This window comes from Ambystoma mexicanum, chromosome 7p (genome assembly GCF_040938575.1).
Source record: "Ambystoma mexicanum isolate Mex_15411 chromosome 7p, UKY_AmexF1_1, whole genome shotgun sequence".
Taxonomy (NCBI): Eukaryota; Metazoa; Chordata; class Amphibia; order Caudata; family Ambystomatidae; genus Ambystoma; species Ambystoma mexicanum.
The window spans coordinates 498361045-498382981 of record NC_090939.1 but is presented as its reverse complement, the minus strand read 5'-3'; the positions used below and the strand labels follow the sequence as shown (position 1 = coordinate 498382981).

The 21937-nt window shown below is 46.8% G+C and overlaps 1 protein-coding gene across 3 annotated transcripts in view; it reads left to right on the top strand.

Moving 5' to 3' along the window:
• Nucleotides 1-21937, top strand: part of USP9X (ubiquitin specific peptidase 9 X-linked) — a 2614063-nt gene that overhangs the window by 1023026 nt on the left and 1569100 nt on the right. For all 3 annotated transcript variants that reach the window (XM_069636534.1, XM_069636533.1, XM_069636535.1), the window contains exon 16: nt 16900-17242. In XM_069636534.1, coding sequence (XP_069492635.1) covers nt 16900-17242 — 343 coding nt within the window. The remainder of the gene's footprint in view (nt 1-16899; nt 17243-21937) is intronic.

The following is a 21937-nucleotide window of genomic DNA, read 5'->3' as shown; positions in this document are numbered from 1 at the left end:
TTCACTTTACTGCTCTGGGAAACAGTTTATCCCAGAGAAGGTATTTAAACCTTAGAAAATCTGGAGGACTTCCCTGTCTCACTGCACTGAAGGTGCTTTGTGACACAATTGTAAAAGATGACTATGGAGTTTGTTAGACCCCATAACCAAAAGAAACACGCACTGAAAACACATTGAATTGAAAGGTGCTAAGTCCCAAAGTTTAGCAAAACAGCTGGAGGTCCATAAGGTGGGAGGAATTCGACATTTTTTGAGAATTCTCCCTCATGAAGAACCATTCCTCGGCCCAGGCGAAGGGTGCCGGACTCTGCGCCCAAGTGCCTGCGGTCCCACCGGCTCTGGACTCTGTGGTTTCAGAGGCAGCCAAGAAGAAACCTTCGGGCTCCTCCTCTTTGGCAGCCTCCTCCACCGCCCCAGACAGTGAGGAGGAGAAGTTGGATGCCATGGGGCGAAGAGTTATCACGTCGGCAGCGACTACCATCAAGGCCGCCAACGCCCTAGCCATTGTGGCAAGTTACGACAGGGAGCTTTGGTTCAAGATCACTCCCATCCTGGACTTCCTTCCCGACAACAAGAGGGCAGAAGATTTGGAGATCCTACAGGAAGGCGAGGTGGCATCGGACCTCGTCCTAGTGTCAGCCCTCTCGCTCGACAGCCCAGGAGACCTACAGGGGCCGTGCCAAATCTGGAGGAGGATGTCTTCATCGCCCAGGCCCTCAAGGCAGTGCTTCGATATCAAAACAGGATTGAACCCCTGTGGAGTCGGGCACCCACCTGTGAACCCCGGTGGGAGGCCGGCTGGCTAACTTCGTCAGCATGTGGAAGACCTTCTCCACTGACTAACTGGTGCTAGACGCTCTCACCCACTGACACACCCTAGAGTTCCAACGGAAGTGTCCCCATATTCCACCCGTGGCCCGGCAGGTAAACCATGTCCCTCAGCTTCTGCTGGAGGTGCGGGCCATGCTAAAAAAAGGTTGTGATAGAGCTCGTCCCATAGAGGCCCTGGGGCTCCGGAGTGTACTTGTTACTTCCTCTTCAAAAGGAAGACTGGCGGTTGGAGGCCCATCCTAGACATCCGCCGTCTGAAAAAGTACATCAAGTCGCAAAAGTTCCAGATGGTGACTCTTCAGCACGTGCTAGGACAGCTAGAAGAGGGGGATTTTCTATTGTTGCTGGACTTGGAAGATGCCTATTTTCAGATCCCCATACACAAGGACCACTGCAAGTTTCTGCGCTTAACGGTTGAAGGTGACATTACCAGTTCAAGGCCCTCCTCTTCGGATTGAAGTTGGCGCCAAGAGTTTTCACCAAGTGCCTGGCGACGGTGGCGGCACAGCTGTGTCTACGAGGGATCCACGTGTACCCTTACCTGGATGACTGGCTCATCCAGGCAAGCTTAAAGGACATTGCCGTCGAACACACGAGGACCGTCTAACTCCTGACGGTTCTGGGGTTTTTGGTGAACTATGGAAAGTCCTGCTTGACTCCATCGCAGGACGCACTGTTTCTGGGATCCTGATTCAACACAGTGTCGTGCCTGGCGTCTCCGTCCGAGGAAAGGATAGTGGCCATTTTGGGCACTGTTGGCCCTACAGGTTGCCACAGTGAGATCCATCAAGTTTCTGCTCGGCATGATGTCATGCATTTACCGCAAACGACTATGCAGGCTGCAGATGCGTCCACTACAGGAGTTCCTTGACGGACGTTGGATACAAGTCTCGGGAAGCTTCCAGGACAAGATCAAGCTAGACGAGAGCTTCCGTCAAGCAATACGATGGTGGGGAGTCCACTCACATCTGTCCGGAGGCGCAGATTTCCAGACCCCACCGTACCAGGAGACGGTCACGATGGACGCCTCACTGGAAGGTTGGGATGCTCACACAGAAGTCTTCACACAAGAGGCCTGAGGCTGCCGGAGGAGAAGACGTTGCACATCATCGTGCTGGAGCTGCGCGCAGTGTTTTGGGCCCTCAAGTCCTTCCTGCCATCCCTCAAGGGCAAGGTGGTGCGGGTCTTAACAGAAAATACTACCACCATGTTTTACCTCAGGAAGCAGAGGGGCACCAGATCCCTAGCGCTCTCCAAAGAGGCGTAGGACTTATGGCACTGGGCCGTAGCCAAGAAGAGGTTTTATCTGGCAGGAGTGAAGAACACAGTCGCAGACTGTCAAAGCAGGGAGCTGCGATCTTGCCACGAGTGGGAACTTCAGCAGGACCAAGTGGTTCACCTGTTCTGCAGATGGGGAAATCCCCAGATCGATATGTTTGCGATAGCGTCAAACACCAAGTTAGGTTCGCCAGCAGGTTTCCCCAGCCGGGGAGCATGTGGGACGCATTCTCTTTCCCCTGGGACGGCCTCTTTCTTTATCTAGTCCCTCTGTTGCTTCTTCGACTAGTCAATCAACTCAGACGGTCCCGGTGCAGGATGATACTCGTCGCACCGGCGTGGCCGAGACGGATATCTTCCCCCGGACCTTCTGGACATGTCAACGTCCCCTCCAGTCAAGCTTCGGGCGGTCGCAGATCTTCTCGCCAGGGAAGGAGGGCCGATTCGGCACCATGACCCAGGATCGCTGAACCTGAAGACCTGTGTCCTGCAGCACTAGAGTTTGGGGGCTATGATCTCCCAGTGTATTGTAAGGGGTACTTGCCAAGGCTAGAGCTTCATCTACTATCATATGCTACGGGCACAAGTGGAATAGGTTTGCCATTTGGTGCTGTACTCAGAAGATCGACCCTCTACGAGTCACTGCTCCGCAGGTTCTTTCGTATTGGTTGTCGTTGGCCAAGGCAGGACTGGCCCATGCTTCAACATGGTGCATCTGGCGGCTATCTCCCACTATACCAGATCTCCAGGACGGTCATCCTTATGGTTGCATCGATTGGTCAAGGAGTTCATCAAAGGACTAATTTGCTCGTTCCCGCCGGTGAAGGCTCCGGCTCCGGCCATGGCCCTGGACTGGGTGCTCAATGTGGTGCTTACTAGGCTCATGGGTCCTCAGTTCGAGCCTATGCATTTGTCGCCACTGAATTTTTTGTTGTGGAAAACAGTTTTTCTTGTGCCCATTACCTCCGCACGACGAGTGGGAGAGATCCAGGCACTCTCTTGTAAACCACCTTATTTGACATTCCACGAGATGAGGGTAGTGCTACGGACGCACCCCTCCTTCATGCCCAAGGTGCCCTCAGTCTTTCATCTAAATGAGTCCTTGGTGTTGCCTGTATTCTTCCCAATGCCTTTGTTGCTGGCTGAGAGGACTTTGCACTTGTTGCATGTGGCTAGAGCCCTGAAGTTCTATGTGGACCACACGAAGAGTTTCCGGAAGACGTTGCAACTTTTTGTGAACTTTGGCCCTTTGAATCATGGCAAGGCCCGCTCCAAGGCTTCCATTTCCAGGTGGCTCAACGGCTGCATCACTCATTGTCACCGGTTGGCAAACCGACGTTGCCTGGCTGTCCGAGAGCCCATTCGACCAGAGCGATCGCTGCAACTACGGCGTTACTGTCTGGTGTGCCCCTGCTTGACATCTGCAGGGCGGTTACGTGGAGGTCGACTCGCACCTTCACGAAGTTCTACTGCGTAGACAAGGATTCCAGGAAGGAGGCCCAGGTCTGCCGAGCAGTGCTACGCAACCTGTCCGCTTCAAGGTGAGCCTGTTCCGGATGTAAGAGTAATTGCTTCTGTTGAGCCTTGCCACCTCACGTGGTTGTGTATGTATTCTTTATTCACAAGTATGTAAATCCATGTTCAACAAAATGGGGATACCTGATTCTAAAACCTGGTCCTTCAGGCTAATGTTACAGGAACAATATACAGTGGAAGAGAGGGGTGCCATCTCATTTTTCTGTCTGGTCTTTTAATAAATACCAACCAACAGTACATATCATTTCAATCAAAAAATTCAATGTAATTGTCAAACACTTTTTAAAACGCATAAAACAATACATTATGCAACATTTACCAACATCCTGTATTAATTCCACGGTTGGTTATAAGACACCAAAGCTCACTTTTCCAATATACTACCACTCATTCACTTTCATTCCATTCATACTATCTATCTCATCTCTCCCTAGCCCTTGTTGGTTAGAAACCGCTATTTGGCTGTGATGATTTCTTGGTAGGTTTAGATTTGTTGCTCAATTAACCCATTTGCATAGATTTTAATCCCACAGAACGTAAACGTCTAGACTTGTTTCGGTTGTCCCTTGACCCCTATTCTGGTCTTTCCATACAGCAACCTTCTTCAGGACGAAGAGCCAGCAGTCCATCTATGTGCTGTCACATAGGGTAGTGTGAGCCATGGTCCCTAAAAACAGTTAAGACAATCTCAGTGTCTGTATCAACCCTCTCATATACTCTATCAATACCTCATAAATCCTGGAGATCGCATGGTCCCCCCTCCCCTACAGCCAACAGTGTCTCGACTTCTGTGTTCTCTATGGTCTCGTCATTACAACGCGGCTATCTAGTTCTTAACAGCTTTATCGTCGTATAATGCAATAGGAACTGGCCCTGGTGTATGCCCATGGTCCCCCTTAGCTCCTCAAATGTCATCAGCACACTTTCATTCCTCAGGTCTCCCACCGTGGCTATGCCGCATGCTTCCCAACTCGATCATACTATTGCCCTGCTGCCAGGTCTGCCCTCTAGAATGGCCGCTTTTGGTGCCTGCGGCGAGAGCGGATCTCCTAGCCCTATTACCCCCACGCCCTCCTCCACACGCCAATGCCCAGCTCTATCAGATAAGGTGATCCAATTTGCTCCCTTGTGGAAATCCAAAGGAGGTTGTTTCCGCTGTGTGCTCATCAGCCACCCATTGCAGGACTTGTTGCAGCTGGCAAGACAGGAAGTATAGTTCAAAATTCGGCAATCTGAGCCCTCCATTTTCATATAGTCTTTGCAGTGTACTCCAAGCCACCCCTTTTCTCCCTTCGTGCCACAGAAAACCCCTACACATTTTCTCCAATTCTCAGAAGAAACTCCTTGGGATATTGTACGGAACATTCCTGAAACAGTGCATGAGTCTTGGCAGAGCCACCATTTTAAGCAGTGCCACTCGATCCATCACTGACAGGGGAAACTTGCTCCAGAACTGAATAGACTTCTCCAGTCAGTTTTTGGCCTGAGCCATTTTTTGGTCATGCTCTCACTTCGGATTGTGATAGATGTGAACACCCAAATACCGAAAAGAGTGTTTGCTCCAGGGCAGAGGAAGGGCCGGCGGGTCCTCCTGTAACTGTTGTTCTCCAGCATGGGTCTGGCATGGATTCACATGCGTACCCTCCCTCCTGTCCCTCTGCAGCTCTTCTTGGTCATACTGCCACTTTACGTGCTACTAAATCTGAAGATGGCTGCCCGAGGAGGGGCTTAGGGAGAGGGCAGTCATTGGCTGGGTGCAGTAAGACCCAGAGCTCAATGATTGGTTTATAGGAGAAAGACAGTTTGTAAGTGAAAGTGAACGTTTTTTCTTTTACCGTAGATTCCTGGCCTCACGACGGAATATTCAGGAGCATGTGAATCCATGCCAGACCCATGCTGGAGAACAACAGTTACAGATAAGTAACTTGTTCCATCTCCACATTCTGTAGCCCATTCTTCCATCCCCAACCCTCTTGTTGAAAGCAGAACCGTACACTACTGTGATGCTAAAGAAACAAATGGCCTCAAACACCAAGAGGAGGAAGAACACAGAAATCCCAAAGACTGCTCCCATTACTGGTACTAACGAGATGGCCCTGAGGATGCATTGAGATCAACCTCTCAAAAGTAACAAGGGGCTGTGACTGCCCGCCCCTCGAGAATGGGCTACAATGTATAAAGGCAAACAATTGGCAACAGTTTTGGTCAATCTAAGTGCAGAGTTCAGCTGCAGCGCATGCTTGGAGAAGCAGCAGACACCGAGAACGATCGGCGCGGGAAATCCAAAGTCTGGTTGCCATGTGGGCTTTCAAATGGTTCTGCATACGCATGCACGATAACCAAGGACAAGAAGAGTTGGGCAGCCCAACGACTAAAGATGCCGCACAAACAGACTGGGAAAGCGGAGCCCGCCAAGAAGTCGGACCGCCAACCCTAAAAGCCCCAGTGATGTACCAAAGCCTGAAAGCAGGTAAAGGGTGGTACAGGTGACCTGAAGGGGATGCAGGGATTCAGGCAGGAGGAGTGCAGGCAATCCTTGCCTTACTTTGTACTAGGCATACCACTGACCGACCCCTGAAGGGTCGAGAGTGCACCCAACCTTTGCCTTTCGTACCAGTGTGGAAGAGAATCATCCCACTGGCCATCAGGGAAGGGTCTGGGACCCTGCCCACCATAACAGTGTGAAGAGAAAGTTCTCTGGCCATACAAGAAAGGTCTGGGACCGCAGTAGAAGTCAACCAAAGCACAGAGGAAGCCTTACTCATTATGGTGGCAGGGATAAGTCCACTAGTTACAGAAGAGGGGTCTGGGACCCCAATGTGAATGAGCAAAACTCTTGAGGGACTCTTACTTGTCACAGTGGACAAGAGGAGAAGATTTTGGACATTGTTTAGTCACAGTGGCAAAGTGTTTAGCAAGCTGGAAGCACTGAGAAAGCATTGTATCGAGCAATGTCAGGTGGATGGAGCCATTCCCCCTAGCCTTGTGTTGATCTGTGCCAAAGCATACCAAGAGTAGGTAGACCTTCTCTTTGTCCTGAAATGAGTTAATGAGAAGAAACCAAGGGCCTTGTCGTGAATTGTAGCAAGCCTTACTATGGAAAGAAGTAATTCTCCCTGGTTTTATTGGAAATTGTACAGAGCCACACTGTAGGGCACTTTGTGTGAAGACTTACTGAAACCTGCAAGCCAGGGGTAGGGAGTCCTACCACTTGGTATACTTGTTTGATAGAATATTTGTTGAACCCCATCCAAGAAGCAGGGAAAGGGAACTATTCTCCTTAAAGAAGGAACTTTCTGTTAGTTTACCTTTTTAATTGTTGTGTGAGGGACTGAAGTAGATTGTGACACAGGACCGTGGAATTTACTTTGACTGACATTCTGACAGACCCTTTTAGTATTACTTTTGAGGGAGGGACACCTCTCTTAGAAGTTATGGATAGTAAGGATTTTTTTTACCTGAAGAAATCTGTCTATAATCAAAGCCATGTCACCTTTGTGTCAGCATCCTTCATTGACACCCTTACAACGCACACACTTAAAGATTAAAAGAAGCATCTTTGGCATTGTGGGCTGGAGTCCCACTGACCGAGATTGACCGGGGTGCCACATGGGCGGTGCTGCATACATTTACAAGGCACTACTGTCTACAGGAACAGAGACCAGAGTCGAAAGAGCGGTCCTACAGCCCCTGTTTCAATAAGCTTAAGCCTTTATCCTTAATTTCTGAGGCTTGTGGAATCTGCTTAGATCACATGCTGTGAATAGGCCGACATCTAGTGGAAGCTGCAGAGTATTAGTTTGATTTTTGAAACTCGAAAAAGGGGTGTTGAACTAGGACGTGCCTGTAATACTATCCCTAGTGTGACGTCCACTGTACCCATGATCCCTCACATTGTTTTTTCCAGTTAGTGACATATGGAGAGTACTCCCTTTTAAATTCTGCCCAAAGTGTAACCGTAAGTTTCCCTGGGTAGACGAACACAATACGTGTAACTTGTGTCTCCCACAGGACCATCCCGAGGCTAATTGTAAAGCTTGCAAGCTCTTCAAGACCAAGACACACAAGGACCGCTGGGCCCACTACGCCAGGCAGCTAGAGGCCCTGGACGCAGTGGGTTCCTTCAGCGGTGGCAGCGACGCCGCCTAATCGGACAGCCAGGGCACAGGGGTGTCGTCGGGCACCCACGCACAAGCCCCCGACCTCGGAGTACTGACCGGCGGTTCAGTAATGGGGACAACACCCAGCGGCAAGAGCGCAACACACACCTCTTCCACCAAGCACACTAACCCCATCCGAGATTCGACACTTATGTCGAGCGATCGGCAAAAGAAGTCATCAAGAGAGTGGTCCACTGATTCGGTGTCCTCTGGGCGTTCCAGGTCACGGTCACCTCACGACACACAGCAACCGTCCACGGTTGCGAAGGGTGCCACATTACCAAAAGTCATTGAGGCCCGGTCGTCGGAAGACAAATCCGACCTTTTCCTCCAAGTAGCACGTTAAACGTCTACTTCTGTAGCACGTTAGACGCCTGCTTCCGAGATTCAACGCCCCTCTTCCAAGACTCCCTAATCTTGTGACACCACCTCCGAATCTGGACGCCAAGCGTCGAAACATTCAGAGAACCCTAAAAGTCCAGGAAAACATTCCTCCAGTCATGGGAAAGGTGATAAACAACACAAGAAAGCCTCAGAACATCAGTTTCAGATGGAAAAACACAAGGAAAAGTCCAAGGTCCCTGACCCTGTCTCCAAGGGAAAGACTGTTCCTCCCACTCCTCAGAATATAGACATGGATGAGGAACCACAGCAGGAGAGGGTTATCCCCAGTTCCAAGCAATGGAACTCAGAGGACATTCATAGAGTAATGAGGAGGATGTCCTTTTTTTGTAGATTTCTACGAAAAAGACCCAAATGACTTTCATAGCTATCATAGTACACCAGCTACCTCTGCCCCTTCGAGATCCAAAGATCATCAACCTCCTACCAAGAGGCTCTGTTCTGAGACCCCAGTTCAGGGTTTGATTTCAGACCCTTCTATAATTCAGCTTTACTAACCATATGGTGAGGAGTCAGAAATACAGATGCTGGAAGACCAGGCAGGGGTCGATTACTATGGGGATGATGACCAGGAAGAGGAAGACGAGGCGGAGGCCTATGGTCTTGACTCCCCTATTCCCAAAGATCCCCCAGTGAATGCCTCACCAGTTGATAATCAACCTTTACGTAATGAGGTATTAACTAAAGCTGCTGCCCATTTTCAAATTGACACACAGGGTGTCCAAGAAGAGAGATTTTGCAGAAGAAATTCTAGGGGACAGGAAAGCCATTGCCCAAACTATCCCCATTTTAAAATAAATCCAGCGCAGAATCATTCCTTCTCTGGTAACCCACGAGTAGAAAAATTTAGGGCCACTCCCTCCGATCTATTATACATAAGAGTTCAGTTATAACCCGACTCATTGGTGGTAACAACCACCAGAAAGAGGGCGGGAACAACACTAGCGTCTTCCGAAGCACCCCCTGACAAAGCAAAATATATGCTTTGCGGAGGAAGGTGGCATCCACGTCAGCATGCCAAACATGCATTGCCAACACCACCATTCTGTTAGCAAGCTACAACTGCCACCAATGGGAACAGGTAGCTGCCCTCATTGCCTCTGCACCCGAACCTCTAAAGAGCCGGTTGGCCCAAATTGCATCAGACGTAAGATCAGTGTCTGGATGCATTCTTAAGGCAAACTTTGATGCAGTAGATAATGCAGGGAGACTAAAAGCAGAGGCACAGTTATTAAACGCCATGCTTGGCTAAGACAATCAGGGTTTAAGCCTGAGACCCAAGCCACCCTCATAGACATGCCGGAAGAACTGAACGCCCTATTTGGGAAAGCAGCGGAGGAAGCACTGAAGACGGCTAAGAACGAAGATGAAGCCTTAAAGTCCCTCGGCCAACTGACAAATAAGCCCTCAGGTCAAACGGGAAATAACAATAATTTTCGTCGCTTTTACGGCCAAAACTCCCAAAGAGGGTCCAATTATTATCAGGGTGAAGGAACCTCATAGGGCAGCAATCAGTCCCAGGCTACCCAAGGTTTCACTAGAGGTCAACACAGGGGCCTCGGTAGGGGGAGAGGCAGCCCAGGTAGAGGAGCTACGCCACCCAATAAACAGCAGTGACGTTACGCTGCGGGTCCCTTCCCATGCATCCCCAGTAGGGGGGCGCATTTCCATCGTCACCCACGCATGGGAAGGGATAACTTTGGACAGGTGGGTGCTGTGCAAAGTGTCAGTGGGATACTGTATAGAGCTACTAGAACGCCCCCGCAACCATCCTCCAAGACAGAAGAAACACTCCTTGGAGCACCAAAGAATCCTCCTCGAGGAGATTGTCGTTCTTCTTGCAAAGGACGCAATAGAACTCGTTCCGGGCAACCAGGTAAACAAGGGTATTTATTCAACCTACTTCCTTGTGCCAGAAAAATATCTAACGATGCGCCCAGTATTAGACTTGCACCCTGCTGTCAAGTATGTCAAGCCACAAAAATTCTGCATGACTACACAACAGGAAGTAATCCCCCCTACTAAAAAGAGGGGATTACATGGAAACATTGAATATGAAAGATGCCTATTTTCATATTTCCATGTTCCCAGTGCACAGATCATCTTGCGTTTCAAGGTAGACAGCCAGTGCTACCAGTTCAATGTGCTGCCCTTCGGAATAGCCTGGGCTCCAAGGGTATTCACCGCGGTGGTGGCGGCGCACCTACGCAGGGAGGCAATCCCGGTGTATCCTTACCTGGACGACTGGCTCATCACAGGGGAAATCCCCGTAATTTGCAGATCCAACATTCAAAGAACAATCAACCTCCTCTTCCAATTGGGCTTCTCAACCAACGAGAAAAAATCAAGCCTGGAGCCAAGCACCTCAAAAAGGTTCCTAGGAGCTGTCCTAGACACCCAGGAGGGGTTGGCCTTTCCATCAGAGGAAAGAATTCGAAATCTGTTGCTGCAAATTCCTCTATCAGTCCGGTCGCCAGATAAGGGTGCGCAAAGCGATGTGTTTGCTAGGCATGATGGCATCTTGCATTTACCTGGTTCCCCATGCGCGAGCTCACCACACAGCTCAGGGTCTCTAGTCTCACTCAGTGGCTCAGAATCACATCAATCTGCTAGAACATCTGGCAGTCTTCAGAGCGCTTCGGGCTTTCAAACCCCTCCTATTCAACCTGTCAGTGCAGATCCTAACAGACAGCACAACGATGATGTTTTACTTAAACAAGGGGGCACTCGTTTGCCAAATCTGTCCAAGCTTGCCCAGAAAATTTGGAAGTGGGCACTCAGAAGGAACATTTACCTGTCATCCCAACATGTTCCTGGGGAGTTCAAATCACTAGCTGGCTCTCTGAGCAGACCCCTCCCAGAGGAACACGAATGCCGACTACACAAAGTCGTAGAAGATCTCTTCTCTAAGTGGGGTTTCCCCACTATAGACCTATTCGCCACAGGCGAAAACAGACAATGCCCAGACTTTGCATCCAGATTCCCCCAGCCAGGCCCCAAGGGGAACGCTCTATGGAGGAATTGGTCAGGGATGTTTGCCTACGCTTTTCCACCAACCCCTTTGATGAGGAAGATGGGCAACAAGATGCACAGGAAATCGATGACGCTCATCCTAGTTGCTCCTATGTGGGCGAGACAACCATGGTTTCCACACCTACGCAAACTGGCGGCATGCGACCCCATCAAGCTCTTGTGCTGGTACAATCTACTCTCACAGCACGAAGCACAAACTGTGCATCCTCAACCGAACTCGATGAACTTGTCAGCATGGCTCCTGAAGTCATAGTCAGCCATCTCAATTTACTCCAGAGATGCATGGACATTTTAAGAGTCTAGAAAACCTAACACAAGGCACTGTTACTTTGATAAGTGGAAAAGATGTGTTATTTGGTGCCAGAATAAACAAATCAACCCAATTGATTGTACTTCTTCCAATATTGTCACCTAAATGCTCCACCTACTGGATGCAGGGTTAGTATTTAATTCACTCAAGGTACACCTGGTGGCGCTGTCAGCCTACACCACCTCCCATAACAAGGTGTCATGGTAGAAAGTACCAGTGGTCAAGGCCTTTATGGAAGGGGTAAAGAGACTCCGCCCTCCAATTTCTAACCCACCACCAGGTTGGGACCTTAATGTGGTGCTTGCTAAACTCATGGGACCTGTCATGATCTCTGCTTCCAAAGGGTCAGGACTTACCCAACTCCCTTGGAAGCAGACCCATAACGCCGGTTCCGGGTGCCGGACAGTCCCAATTGGGACCTTTTGGACCCTGTCCTGGCGCCAGTGGCACCAGGCTCATAAATATGCCCAGTCCCAGCGCTGGAAGCGCCGGGCTCATAATGCTTGGGTGGACTTACCTGCAGCAGACCATGCTGCTTACTTACCTGCCAGTTGAGCCCCTGATCCTCTTCTGTTTGGGACTACTTTTCCTGTTGGGTGGGACAGGAGCCACTCCCTAGGTTCAGAACACTGGAACTCTTCTGGAAAGCAGGAACTCTTTTCTTACCTAGGCGTGGCCGTGGAAGGAGAAACCTAAGCACTACAGGAGGCTATTTAAACCACACCCGATGGATGAATCTTGCTTTGCGTTATTCTGCATTCTCTGCAGCAGAACGCTCACCGTGTCTTCTGATCCTGTGCCTAAGGGAACAAGGCTTACCATCCTGGAATCCAGTCTTCAGCAGCACCTATAAAGACAAAGAAAGAACAGGTTAGCACTAGGGTCTTCAGTGGCAGCGCATCTCTTACCTGGTCCAGCGGCTGTCACCAACGCCTCGCGCTGCATACCTGCATCTGAAAGACAAAGGCTTACCGACTCTTCGCACGCTCCGGAGGTCTTCGCGCTGCATTCCGGCATCTGAAAGACAAAAGCTTACCGGCTCTTCGCGTGCTCCGGAGGTCTTCGCGCTGCATCCCGCATCTGAAAGGCAAAAGAAGGTGCGTTTAGAGACATTGGGCAACTTTACTACTCACGTGCCATCACTCCTTCCCACGCCGAAATCAGCGGGTATCCCAGCACCCTTCAGCTTCTCTAAAGCTCCGAACTTGTACCTGCAAGGTAAAAGAGACAGTGCGCATCGTGAAGCAGGCAACAAGCGCTCACTTACGTGCTTCCAAGCGCTTCTATTCCTCACGCGGGTTCGATCCTCAACTCTCTTCAGCCCGCCATCCGCCATCGCCGGAACCCTGCAAAACGAGAGGTATCGTTACAAAAGAACTTTACATAAGTCAAAAGCCATACTCGCGTGTTCCTCGGCACCGCTCCACAGCAGCTACGCCTTACGCACTTAAAGACTTTTAAGACATTTGAAGTGCCCAGAACTTACCGTTCGTGCAGTAAACGACGGACAGCAGTCCTCTGAGGTCAAGAGGCCTGCACCCTTATCCAGTGAAGAAACTGGTTACGGCACCCTGCCCCCGAGGCAGATGGAGAGCTCGGCGTTCACCTACCTAAGGTGAGATCATTAACCTTTGGGGTCCTACAGGAGAAGAGAAAGGGAAGAGGAGAGAGGCACCCAATAACCCCAGTTCATTAATCCCATATTTTCTATCTGCAGACATCTTACTCTCCGAGTCACACAGTGCACAGAGGTCCAGCCCGAGGAACCAACCGTGTGTTACACATCACCTTTGAAGACACGGCATTCACCCAGCTAAGACCGGCGCCTCTGCGGGAATCAGGTGAGCGTTACAGGACCTCCCTTTGAACCCATGCATAAAGCTAGTCTCAAACACCTGACTTATAAAACAGCCTTCTTAGTAGCCATTACATCCATAAGAGGGGTCAGTGAAATTCAGGCTGTCAGTGCAAGATCCTTTCTTTACTGTTCATAAGTATAAACTGGTTTTACGCACTCACCCTAGGTTTTCACCTAAGTTGATTTCAAAATTCCAGTTTAACTAGTCCATTGAGCTACCGGCCTTCTTCCAAGAACATAAATGCTCTGCTGAGGTGAAACTCCACACACTAGATGTGAGGAGAGCGGTCCTCTACTACGTGGACAAAACCAGACTGCTAAGAAAAACGTCTCTATATGTGCAATCTCTAAATGGATAGTCAGATGTATCCAACTGTGCTACTCCCTTTCAGATAAAACACTGCCTTTTACGCAGAGGGCCCAGTCTTTAAGAGGTACTGGGGCCACTCTGGCTTTCATTGCAAATGTACCCCTTGACCATTTGCAAAGCAGCTACATGGAGCTCTGTTCACACCTTCACTCAGCACTACTGCATTGACACTCATTCCAAGACAGATACTCAAGTGGGCAAGCGGTTTGAAGACATTTGTTCGCTCATGACCCTTCTCACATCCCACACCTAATCTATGCACAGCATGTGATCTAAGCAGATTCCACAAGCCTGAGAAGGTAAACATTACTCACCGTAATCGTATTTCCGATGCTTGTATCTGCTTAGATTCACATGCGCCCACCACCCTTCCTCCCCTCTGAGAGAAGGCGCATGGATGCTTGTAGTCTTATCTATCTTATCTGCTTGGATACTCTGTACTCACGCTACTCCTCCTGCTACCTCATGTCAGAAAAGAAAATACAATCTGATAGTCCTAAGCGTGAGGGATCATGCGTACAGTGGAAGTCACAATAGGGATAGTATTACTGGCACGCCCTAGTTCGCCCCTTTTCGATTTTCGAAAAAACAAACTGTAATACTCTGCAGCGTCCACTAGATGTTGGCCTATGCACAGCATGTGAATCTAAGCCGATAGAAGCATCAGAAATACGATTACGGTAAGTAATGTATCATATATTCGTGTGAATCTATGAAAAGTCCAGTGCTGGAGGAGGAGTCTGTTTCTTACCTGTTACTCAGCATTGGTATCTTTCATAGATTCACATACACCCTCCCCCACTCCGAAGTATGAAGGCTAATACCAAATATAAGGTATCGCCTTCCCATACCGTGTTAAAATCTGAAGATGGCTTCAAGGGGTAAGGGGGTAGGGGGTACTTGATGTCCCATTGGATGGGGCAGAAAGCACCCATCAAGTGTTGTACAGACTACAAAGCACTCCTATTTCTTCATACTAAGCTTGTAACTGAGGTTTCCGAGTATGACTGGCAATATTCAAAGCATGTGAATCCATGAAAGAGATGAATGCTGGATAACATGTATTACTGGTAAGCAACCTAGTCCTTTCCTCTAGTAACGCTTAAGTGTTGCTGATGAAGTTCAGCCAGTTTCTGGAGACGTTGATTCTTGGGGTGGCTGCCGAAAGCTTTGTTTACGGACCTCCACATCTTGATCCAAGTTGTGAATAGCAGAGTTCTTTTATAGTCCAAGTTTGACCCCCATAGCAGTCAAGCAAATCATTGCAGGCTTTGCTCCTGAGAGTTTGACACTTTACATGCACTTGATCCTATAGAGGGAATTCACGATCTTCAGTATGGATACCTTTTGCCACGCATGTGGCTGTGGTTATGCTGATGGCATGATTATAATAGGTTAGATATTCTTTCTTTGCTTCATTGGCCAGAGTGTTTGGTTATACCTTCATCTTTGCTAGGAAAGGATTGACCGTTTCAATGTTGAGAGATTCTCTGGCAGCATTGTCAATTTTCATGAGTTTGTCCGAACCAGGCTCTTAGAAATTCAGGTTATGTCGCACTTGCTCAATGGTTTGGTTATTAGATATTAAACTTTATTGGCTTGCTTAATGACTTGTGAATTTGGTGTTGGCCCATTTGATTTAACCTCAATTCTAACCAAGGCATTTTAGTCATATAAAGTTTCTCTATGAAAAGTATGCGTGTGTTCCCTTTAACATTGACTCAAATGGATAGGGAGTTTTGGGCTATGAATGAAACTGTTGATCCAATTGATAGCAATTTCCCCCCTCGACGCCTATTTTAGGCTTAAGAGGCTGCATAGAGTTGATCCTGAAAGCACCTTAGCCTGTTAGGTTTCAAGTCTGTTGTCACAAAGGACAATATATATATGTATGTCTTGTGTTGAGAGGGGAGTCGTTATATGCATCAAGCATTATCAGGCTATACATAAGAATTGGTCTATAGGGTTTATGGTTCATATTACTTGGTCAAGTGGCAGCTTTTTTCGAAGAAGTTCTAGAAGAAGAATTAAATAGAGCAGCTATTAGTCTCCACTGTGCATATTTACAAAATATTATGGTTAATATTCTGATGCCAGAGTAGAGGCTTTGTTGAGGAAGTTTCATAATTCAAGTTGTCTTTGTTTAGCATGACTCTTTTCTTTTATTGGCATTTCAAAGCCCTTACATTAAATTAGTTTGAACGTTGACTAGGCAGTCTTTCAGAGACAAATAATCTGCTGAGAAATATGGTATCCGTTACAAGAAAATGCAGTGTTGTGCATATTCTGATTATATTTTCTCTGAAGATTTGTCATGGTCTTCTCACTTATTCGTTGACTGTGTGTGATTTATGTTTTCTGTCCAGTTATCGTGGGAAGCACTAATAAACTGTAGTGTCCAACCATCAGTGCCATTTAGAGAGTAAAAGCACGTTACATCCTGCTCTTGTAAACATATGTGAGGGTCCAGGGGATGCAATTGGCACCCTAGGTACTAGGGAAATGTAAAACATAAACAATGCCCCGAGGGACCAGAGTATGAATCTGAACTAATGCTACCCTAAAGCCCTTCAGTTTGTGATTGTATGTTACCTTAATGTACTCCTTATTTTGTTGGAGGCTCGCCCACCTGTGTACATTTATTCCAACGAATCTATAAAATATTCTAGAAAATATACCTTTAGCATAGATTTACCAGTGTTTCGAAAGCTGTCGAACGTTGGCTGCATTCATCCCTGCTATTGGGCAGTGATGCTCTGCCTAGCGTTTTAAGTGGGCAGGGTTTTTTCAGTTTTGGAGGTTAACGTTCACAATTTTGAAGGATAAAGGGGTACATTTGGCGGGCAAGTTATGTTGGTGTGCAATGCACTAAATATAGCAAACTGGACACTGTAGGGCAGGGCTTTCCCTTTAAAGGAAAGCGTGCAACACCCTGCACAGCACTTATATTTGGATCACTGATTTGAGGAGTACTGATATTGCTTTGAATTGTTGATCAGCTGCAGTTTGCATGGTTTTCTTCTACATTGTACCCATTCATGGTAGCGTTATATATGCAAACTGTGTGAGATAACATTGGTCACAGTATACGTTTTTGGCTTATGTTTTTGTGTTACTCTAGGTTTTTATTGAAAGATGGCCAACTTTGGCTCTGTGCCCCTCAAGCAAAACAAATCTGGAAATGTTTAGCAGAGAATGCAGTATATCTTTGTGACAGAGAAGCCTGTTTCAAGTGGTATTCTAAGCTGATGGGGGATGAACCGGACTTGGATCCTGACATTAACAAGGACTTCTTTGAAAACAACGTGCTTCAACTTGATCCTTCTTTATTGACAGAAAACGGAATGAAATGCTTTGAGCGTTTTTTTAAAGCTGTGAACTGTCGAGAAGGCAAACTTGTAGCCAAAAAACGTGCTTACATGATGGATGACTTGGAATTGATAGGACTAGATTATCTTTGGCGGGTAAGTGAAATGGATTTTACAGTTTGTCTAACTCGAGTAAACAACGTTGAGGCTTCTATGTGCTGATGGATTCTTCGCTTGCTTGCTGAACCACTACCCAGCCCATGTGCTCCAGAACTATTTATGCCCTTTCGGTGCTAGTGGTGCTAGACCTACCCACTAATGTTCCCTGGCCACTTGAGTCATCAGTAGAGGTCACCACCTGGATTTAACTCGCATCTCGGATGTTCCCTTTCTCCTTTTTACACATCCAAAAGCTTAGACTAAAGACCTTTTTTTTCTACAAGCAGGTATTCTAACCATTACTTTTTTCTGTTTCAGGAATCCTGCCTACTACTGCTATTGGCTGCATTGCAGAGAACCGGGTTCTAAATCTAGATTCCCCTAAAACTGAGATTCTGTACATAGCACTATCTCACTGTGCACATTTTCCTTATTCGCCAAATGGAACAGTATTTGGAAACTAAAACTATCAAACGCAATATTTAAAATGTTTAATACTGTTTAGCCTGGAATTGCATAGCAGTGATTTGAATATGCTTGGCTGTATGTCCTTCCCTGTGCTTCCCACTGAAGGTCTTGACATTTAAGAAATAATAATCCATGTGACGGTTACTCATGCCCTGTTTGGAGACCTTAATATATGGTCTGAATATAAGGTCTGATATGTGAGTTGGGAAATGAAGTTGGTATCCAGTGATAGTCAAATGGGAAAAGGTCGGCAGGAGGTGACATTTCCCTAGGGTTGTACTCCCAAGAAATAAAAGTACGTTCCCCAAAATATACTAGGATGGCGGTATGTAATAGTTAATACTCATCCCAGAATATGTGGCAGAGGTTTTAGGGGTGCAGGAAAAAGTCATATAAATGGCGACTTTTTCCCAGGCAACATCATCACATGGAACCATACAGATGAACAGAAAATGTTGTGTAGTTTATTTCTTTGAGTGCTAGGAAATGCTGGTGCCACTGACAAAGGTCTGGGTCTCACTGCTGGCAAAGTCTGGACAGGAAGAATCTAACATATGATAGAAAAGCTGGGGCTAATATTTCTAAACCGCTGGGGCAGTATTTCCATATTGTCCCGGTTTGTGTACCATTATTTAGTGAATGGGATCAACCTTATGGAAATCAGACCATCACCACTTTCCCTCAGCCCCCTGCCCAAAAGCCTCATTCAGACTAGATCTGCTTGTCATGTCAACTGTACATGAAAAGAAAAAAAAAAAAAACAAACGTTTGAATCTCATTGGGCCTCTCCAGTGATACTTTTTGTCTCTATGCACAGTGAACAAAGTTTTTAACATGCAAACCAGCTGTTCCGACGTAACATACTCCATTCTAGCATATCCTAAAGTTCAATAATGGTTAATTCATGGTCACTTCTGTCCCCCTTCTTAATTTCGGAATTACCACTGATTGCTTCCAGGAAGGGGGCGTAGTTCCCTGTGACTTATTAATGGTTTTTGAAAAGGCTAAACATATCGGATGGAATGAGAGGTGTGCGCGGTATAAGAACAGTATCTAAGTTCCATCAATCACATGGACCTCTATGATGTGTCTTTATAGACGATTGTCAATTTTGTTCCATTGCAGAGACTGCGTGATGGCATAAGACTGCGTAGTAGCATAATTACAGCACCTACTTTCAGTTTTAGCTCGTGATGACATACCACCATGCTTATTTTTTTTGGTTGAAATGGACCTGTTGTTGAAGTGGGTGCACTTAGCCATTTGGACAGCAGAGGGCAACCTAACACTGATAAATTGCATCAGCTGAGCATACTCAAGTGTTTTATATAAATAGATGTAAGAGGCATGAGGATATGATTACTTGTGTAGTTAAAACCTCCCTATAGTTTAAAAATATTTGCCACTCCAAAAAAATACAAAGACATTGCACTTTGGGCTGTGCAGCTCGTTTGTCTGTCTCAATGTTTTCTGTGGACTAAGATGTCAGGCTACCCCATTTTGTTATGTTGGGGGTTCAAGTCTGCTGGCTATGCCTCAATAATTGCTCTATGGATATTCTATTGGGCAGTTATGAAGTCAAATGCATGGACAGTACAAGAAAATCATGCTTCCCCTCTCAAAATGATTTTCATTAGATGAGGTTCTATTTATTTTACTTAAACTGAATACATAAATAACTTTATCATGTAAATATTCATTCAGTATCATATTGATAATTGAATAGTATTGTGTACTGTAATATGGCATTTGTATAGTGCCTTTTCCCATTGGTATGGCCTCAAAGTGCTGTAGGTGAACCAGGGATGTCATTTTGCAAAAATGCCTGGGGTAGCAGAAGTGACATCACACAACCATTTACCTCCCTGATGACATCACCAGACGTGATGCCATTTGACCCCACCACCAAGTGACATTACAGGAAGTGGTGTAATGTCTTTTGACCCCCCCCTCCCCACCACACCACAAAATGACATCACATGAAGTGATGGCACACAACCTTTCACTACTTGACATCACATGAAGTGGCGTAACATAGCATTGTCCCTCAGTACGATTGCTATTGTTACGATATCACTGTAATGTGATATCCGTTCAATAAAATAATGGATCATCATATGTAGCATTATTATCTGTGTTTCAAGGCCCATATTACCACAGAAAGGGTATGAACCCAAATCCCATATTTATGTGGATCTGCCCTGCTATTTCTACATAGCTAGAGAGCGCAATCACATGCTGCGGGGACACAGGCGGTTATAGGATAGCGGAAAGCTAGGATAGATAGGAGAGAGAGAATATTTCACCATAGAACACATGATCGATGGTACACAAAATACAGTCTTCAATGATTTCGACAAGTTACCTTTAAGTTAACCTCTCAGTAAGATCTGTTGCGATGTACTGTTTGCGGTTGTTACATGGAATACATGATTTGTTCAAGAAACAGCCCGACATCTCCAATATGTATTTACTTCAGAACTTGGATTTAAGTTCAAAATGGGTTTGATTAGTTACTTGGCAAAAACTGATGGCTGATATTTCTGTATCTGTTGTAAGTGCTTGCATAACTCAAGAGGACCAAAGCATTTCAAGTTCTTATTTCTACACATTACTAGTATTACTCTCTCACAGTTTTAATCGAGTATTTTTTATTTCCATACACACATCCTACCGTACATGGTCTTTAGAGGTTTGGTATTACAAAACCGGATTACCAACATTGATAACCGGTAATTCCATTTCGAAATGGAGGGCTTCTGCATTGCCATTTTAATGATGCATCCTTACCCAAACTCCAAAAAGGACAGTTCTTGCAGTACTCTGCCTGCAGACCTGCTGTGCCACGAATGGGTAGGTGAACAACAAAAAAGGTCAGATCAATCTATAAGAAAACTTGTCAGTGTTGGCTCTGCCGGTATATGCCAGTAGCCCCACATAACATGCTCCTGTTTGCTGTGCCATTAAATATACAGTGTCACAATAAGAAAACATGGCCAAACTGGCTCAAATGTAGGCCAGTCTGGGCACATAACTACTCTTATGCTTGCTTTGTCATAAATGCTCAGTAACAAGTCATGCCACGGTAAGAAATGGCTAGACTAGCTACAACAAAATGCAAGTCTAGCCTTGTAATAACACACAAAGTTGGCTTTGCCCAAAAATGCCAGTAAAACATGCAGTGCTACAGTAAGGAACCATTTCCTTGTTTGAATGCATGCATACCTTCACCCAACATGTAAGAACACTTGTGTTGACTTTGTCTTTAATACCAGTAAAATATGCAATGTCACCATAAGAACACATAAAAAATGCCATGCTCCAAAAAATAAATGCCCGCTTTGCCTGCCCCATTGTGCTATAAATCCCCCACCCCAAACCTTCCTCCGCGTAATAATGTTCCTCAAGTTGGCTTTGCCCAAAATTGTTATGCTCACCTGGCTCCCACAGGGGCGTCGGTCGGACCCGGACAGCTGCGGTCTCCACCCACGTGATGCGTAGTGCAGTGATGACTGACTGGATCTGCCCTCCTAATCTTTTCTGCTTAACCCGTAGAAATATTCTCCTGCAAGTGGAGAGATGGATTTAGCCACTTGTGGATTCAAGTGATGGCACCCCCACAGTCCTCCCCAACTAATCACTTCCGAAATGCCCTCACAGCAATCTCACCTAATATTCTTGAAAGATGAGCTCTCCATCCTGCGTGGATTTGCAGGGGCACGTCAATTCCAGTTACTTCAGTGGTTTGAAGGCTTGGGAGAGTTCCGGAGAGTATTGACTCTGAGGTTCCTGGTGAGGACCAGTAAGTATTAAGTTCATAGAGTTCAATTTGTCCGATGTTCACACTTGTTCCCCCCTGCCTTTCTTGTCTTGCAGCTGGCTTGTGAAAAGATGCTCTTGTGGCAGCTGGTGGCGCTCAGGTAAGAGTCTGTATTACCCGGCGCTGTCCGGTAAATGTTGTACAAGGAAAACGTGTTGTTTTGTCTCTCTTTACAGATGCGGCATGTGAAAATATGGAGAGTCACAAAAGGATGCCTACGGTTGTAAATCGGGTAAGTCTATGGTGGTAAGAATTATATTTGTTGGTTCTCTCGGCTCACCTTGTGGTTTTCTTTTGTCTCCTAGGTGCTGAAGTTCGGCGAAGAAATGATGGAGGCAGCGCCGACCCGAAGGATGCTGTGAAGACTGGTGAGTATGGCGCGGAGCTGCAGCTGGAGGTGCGGC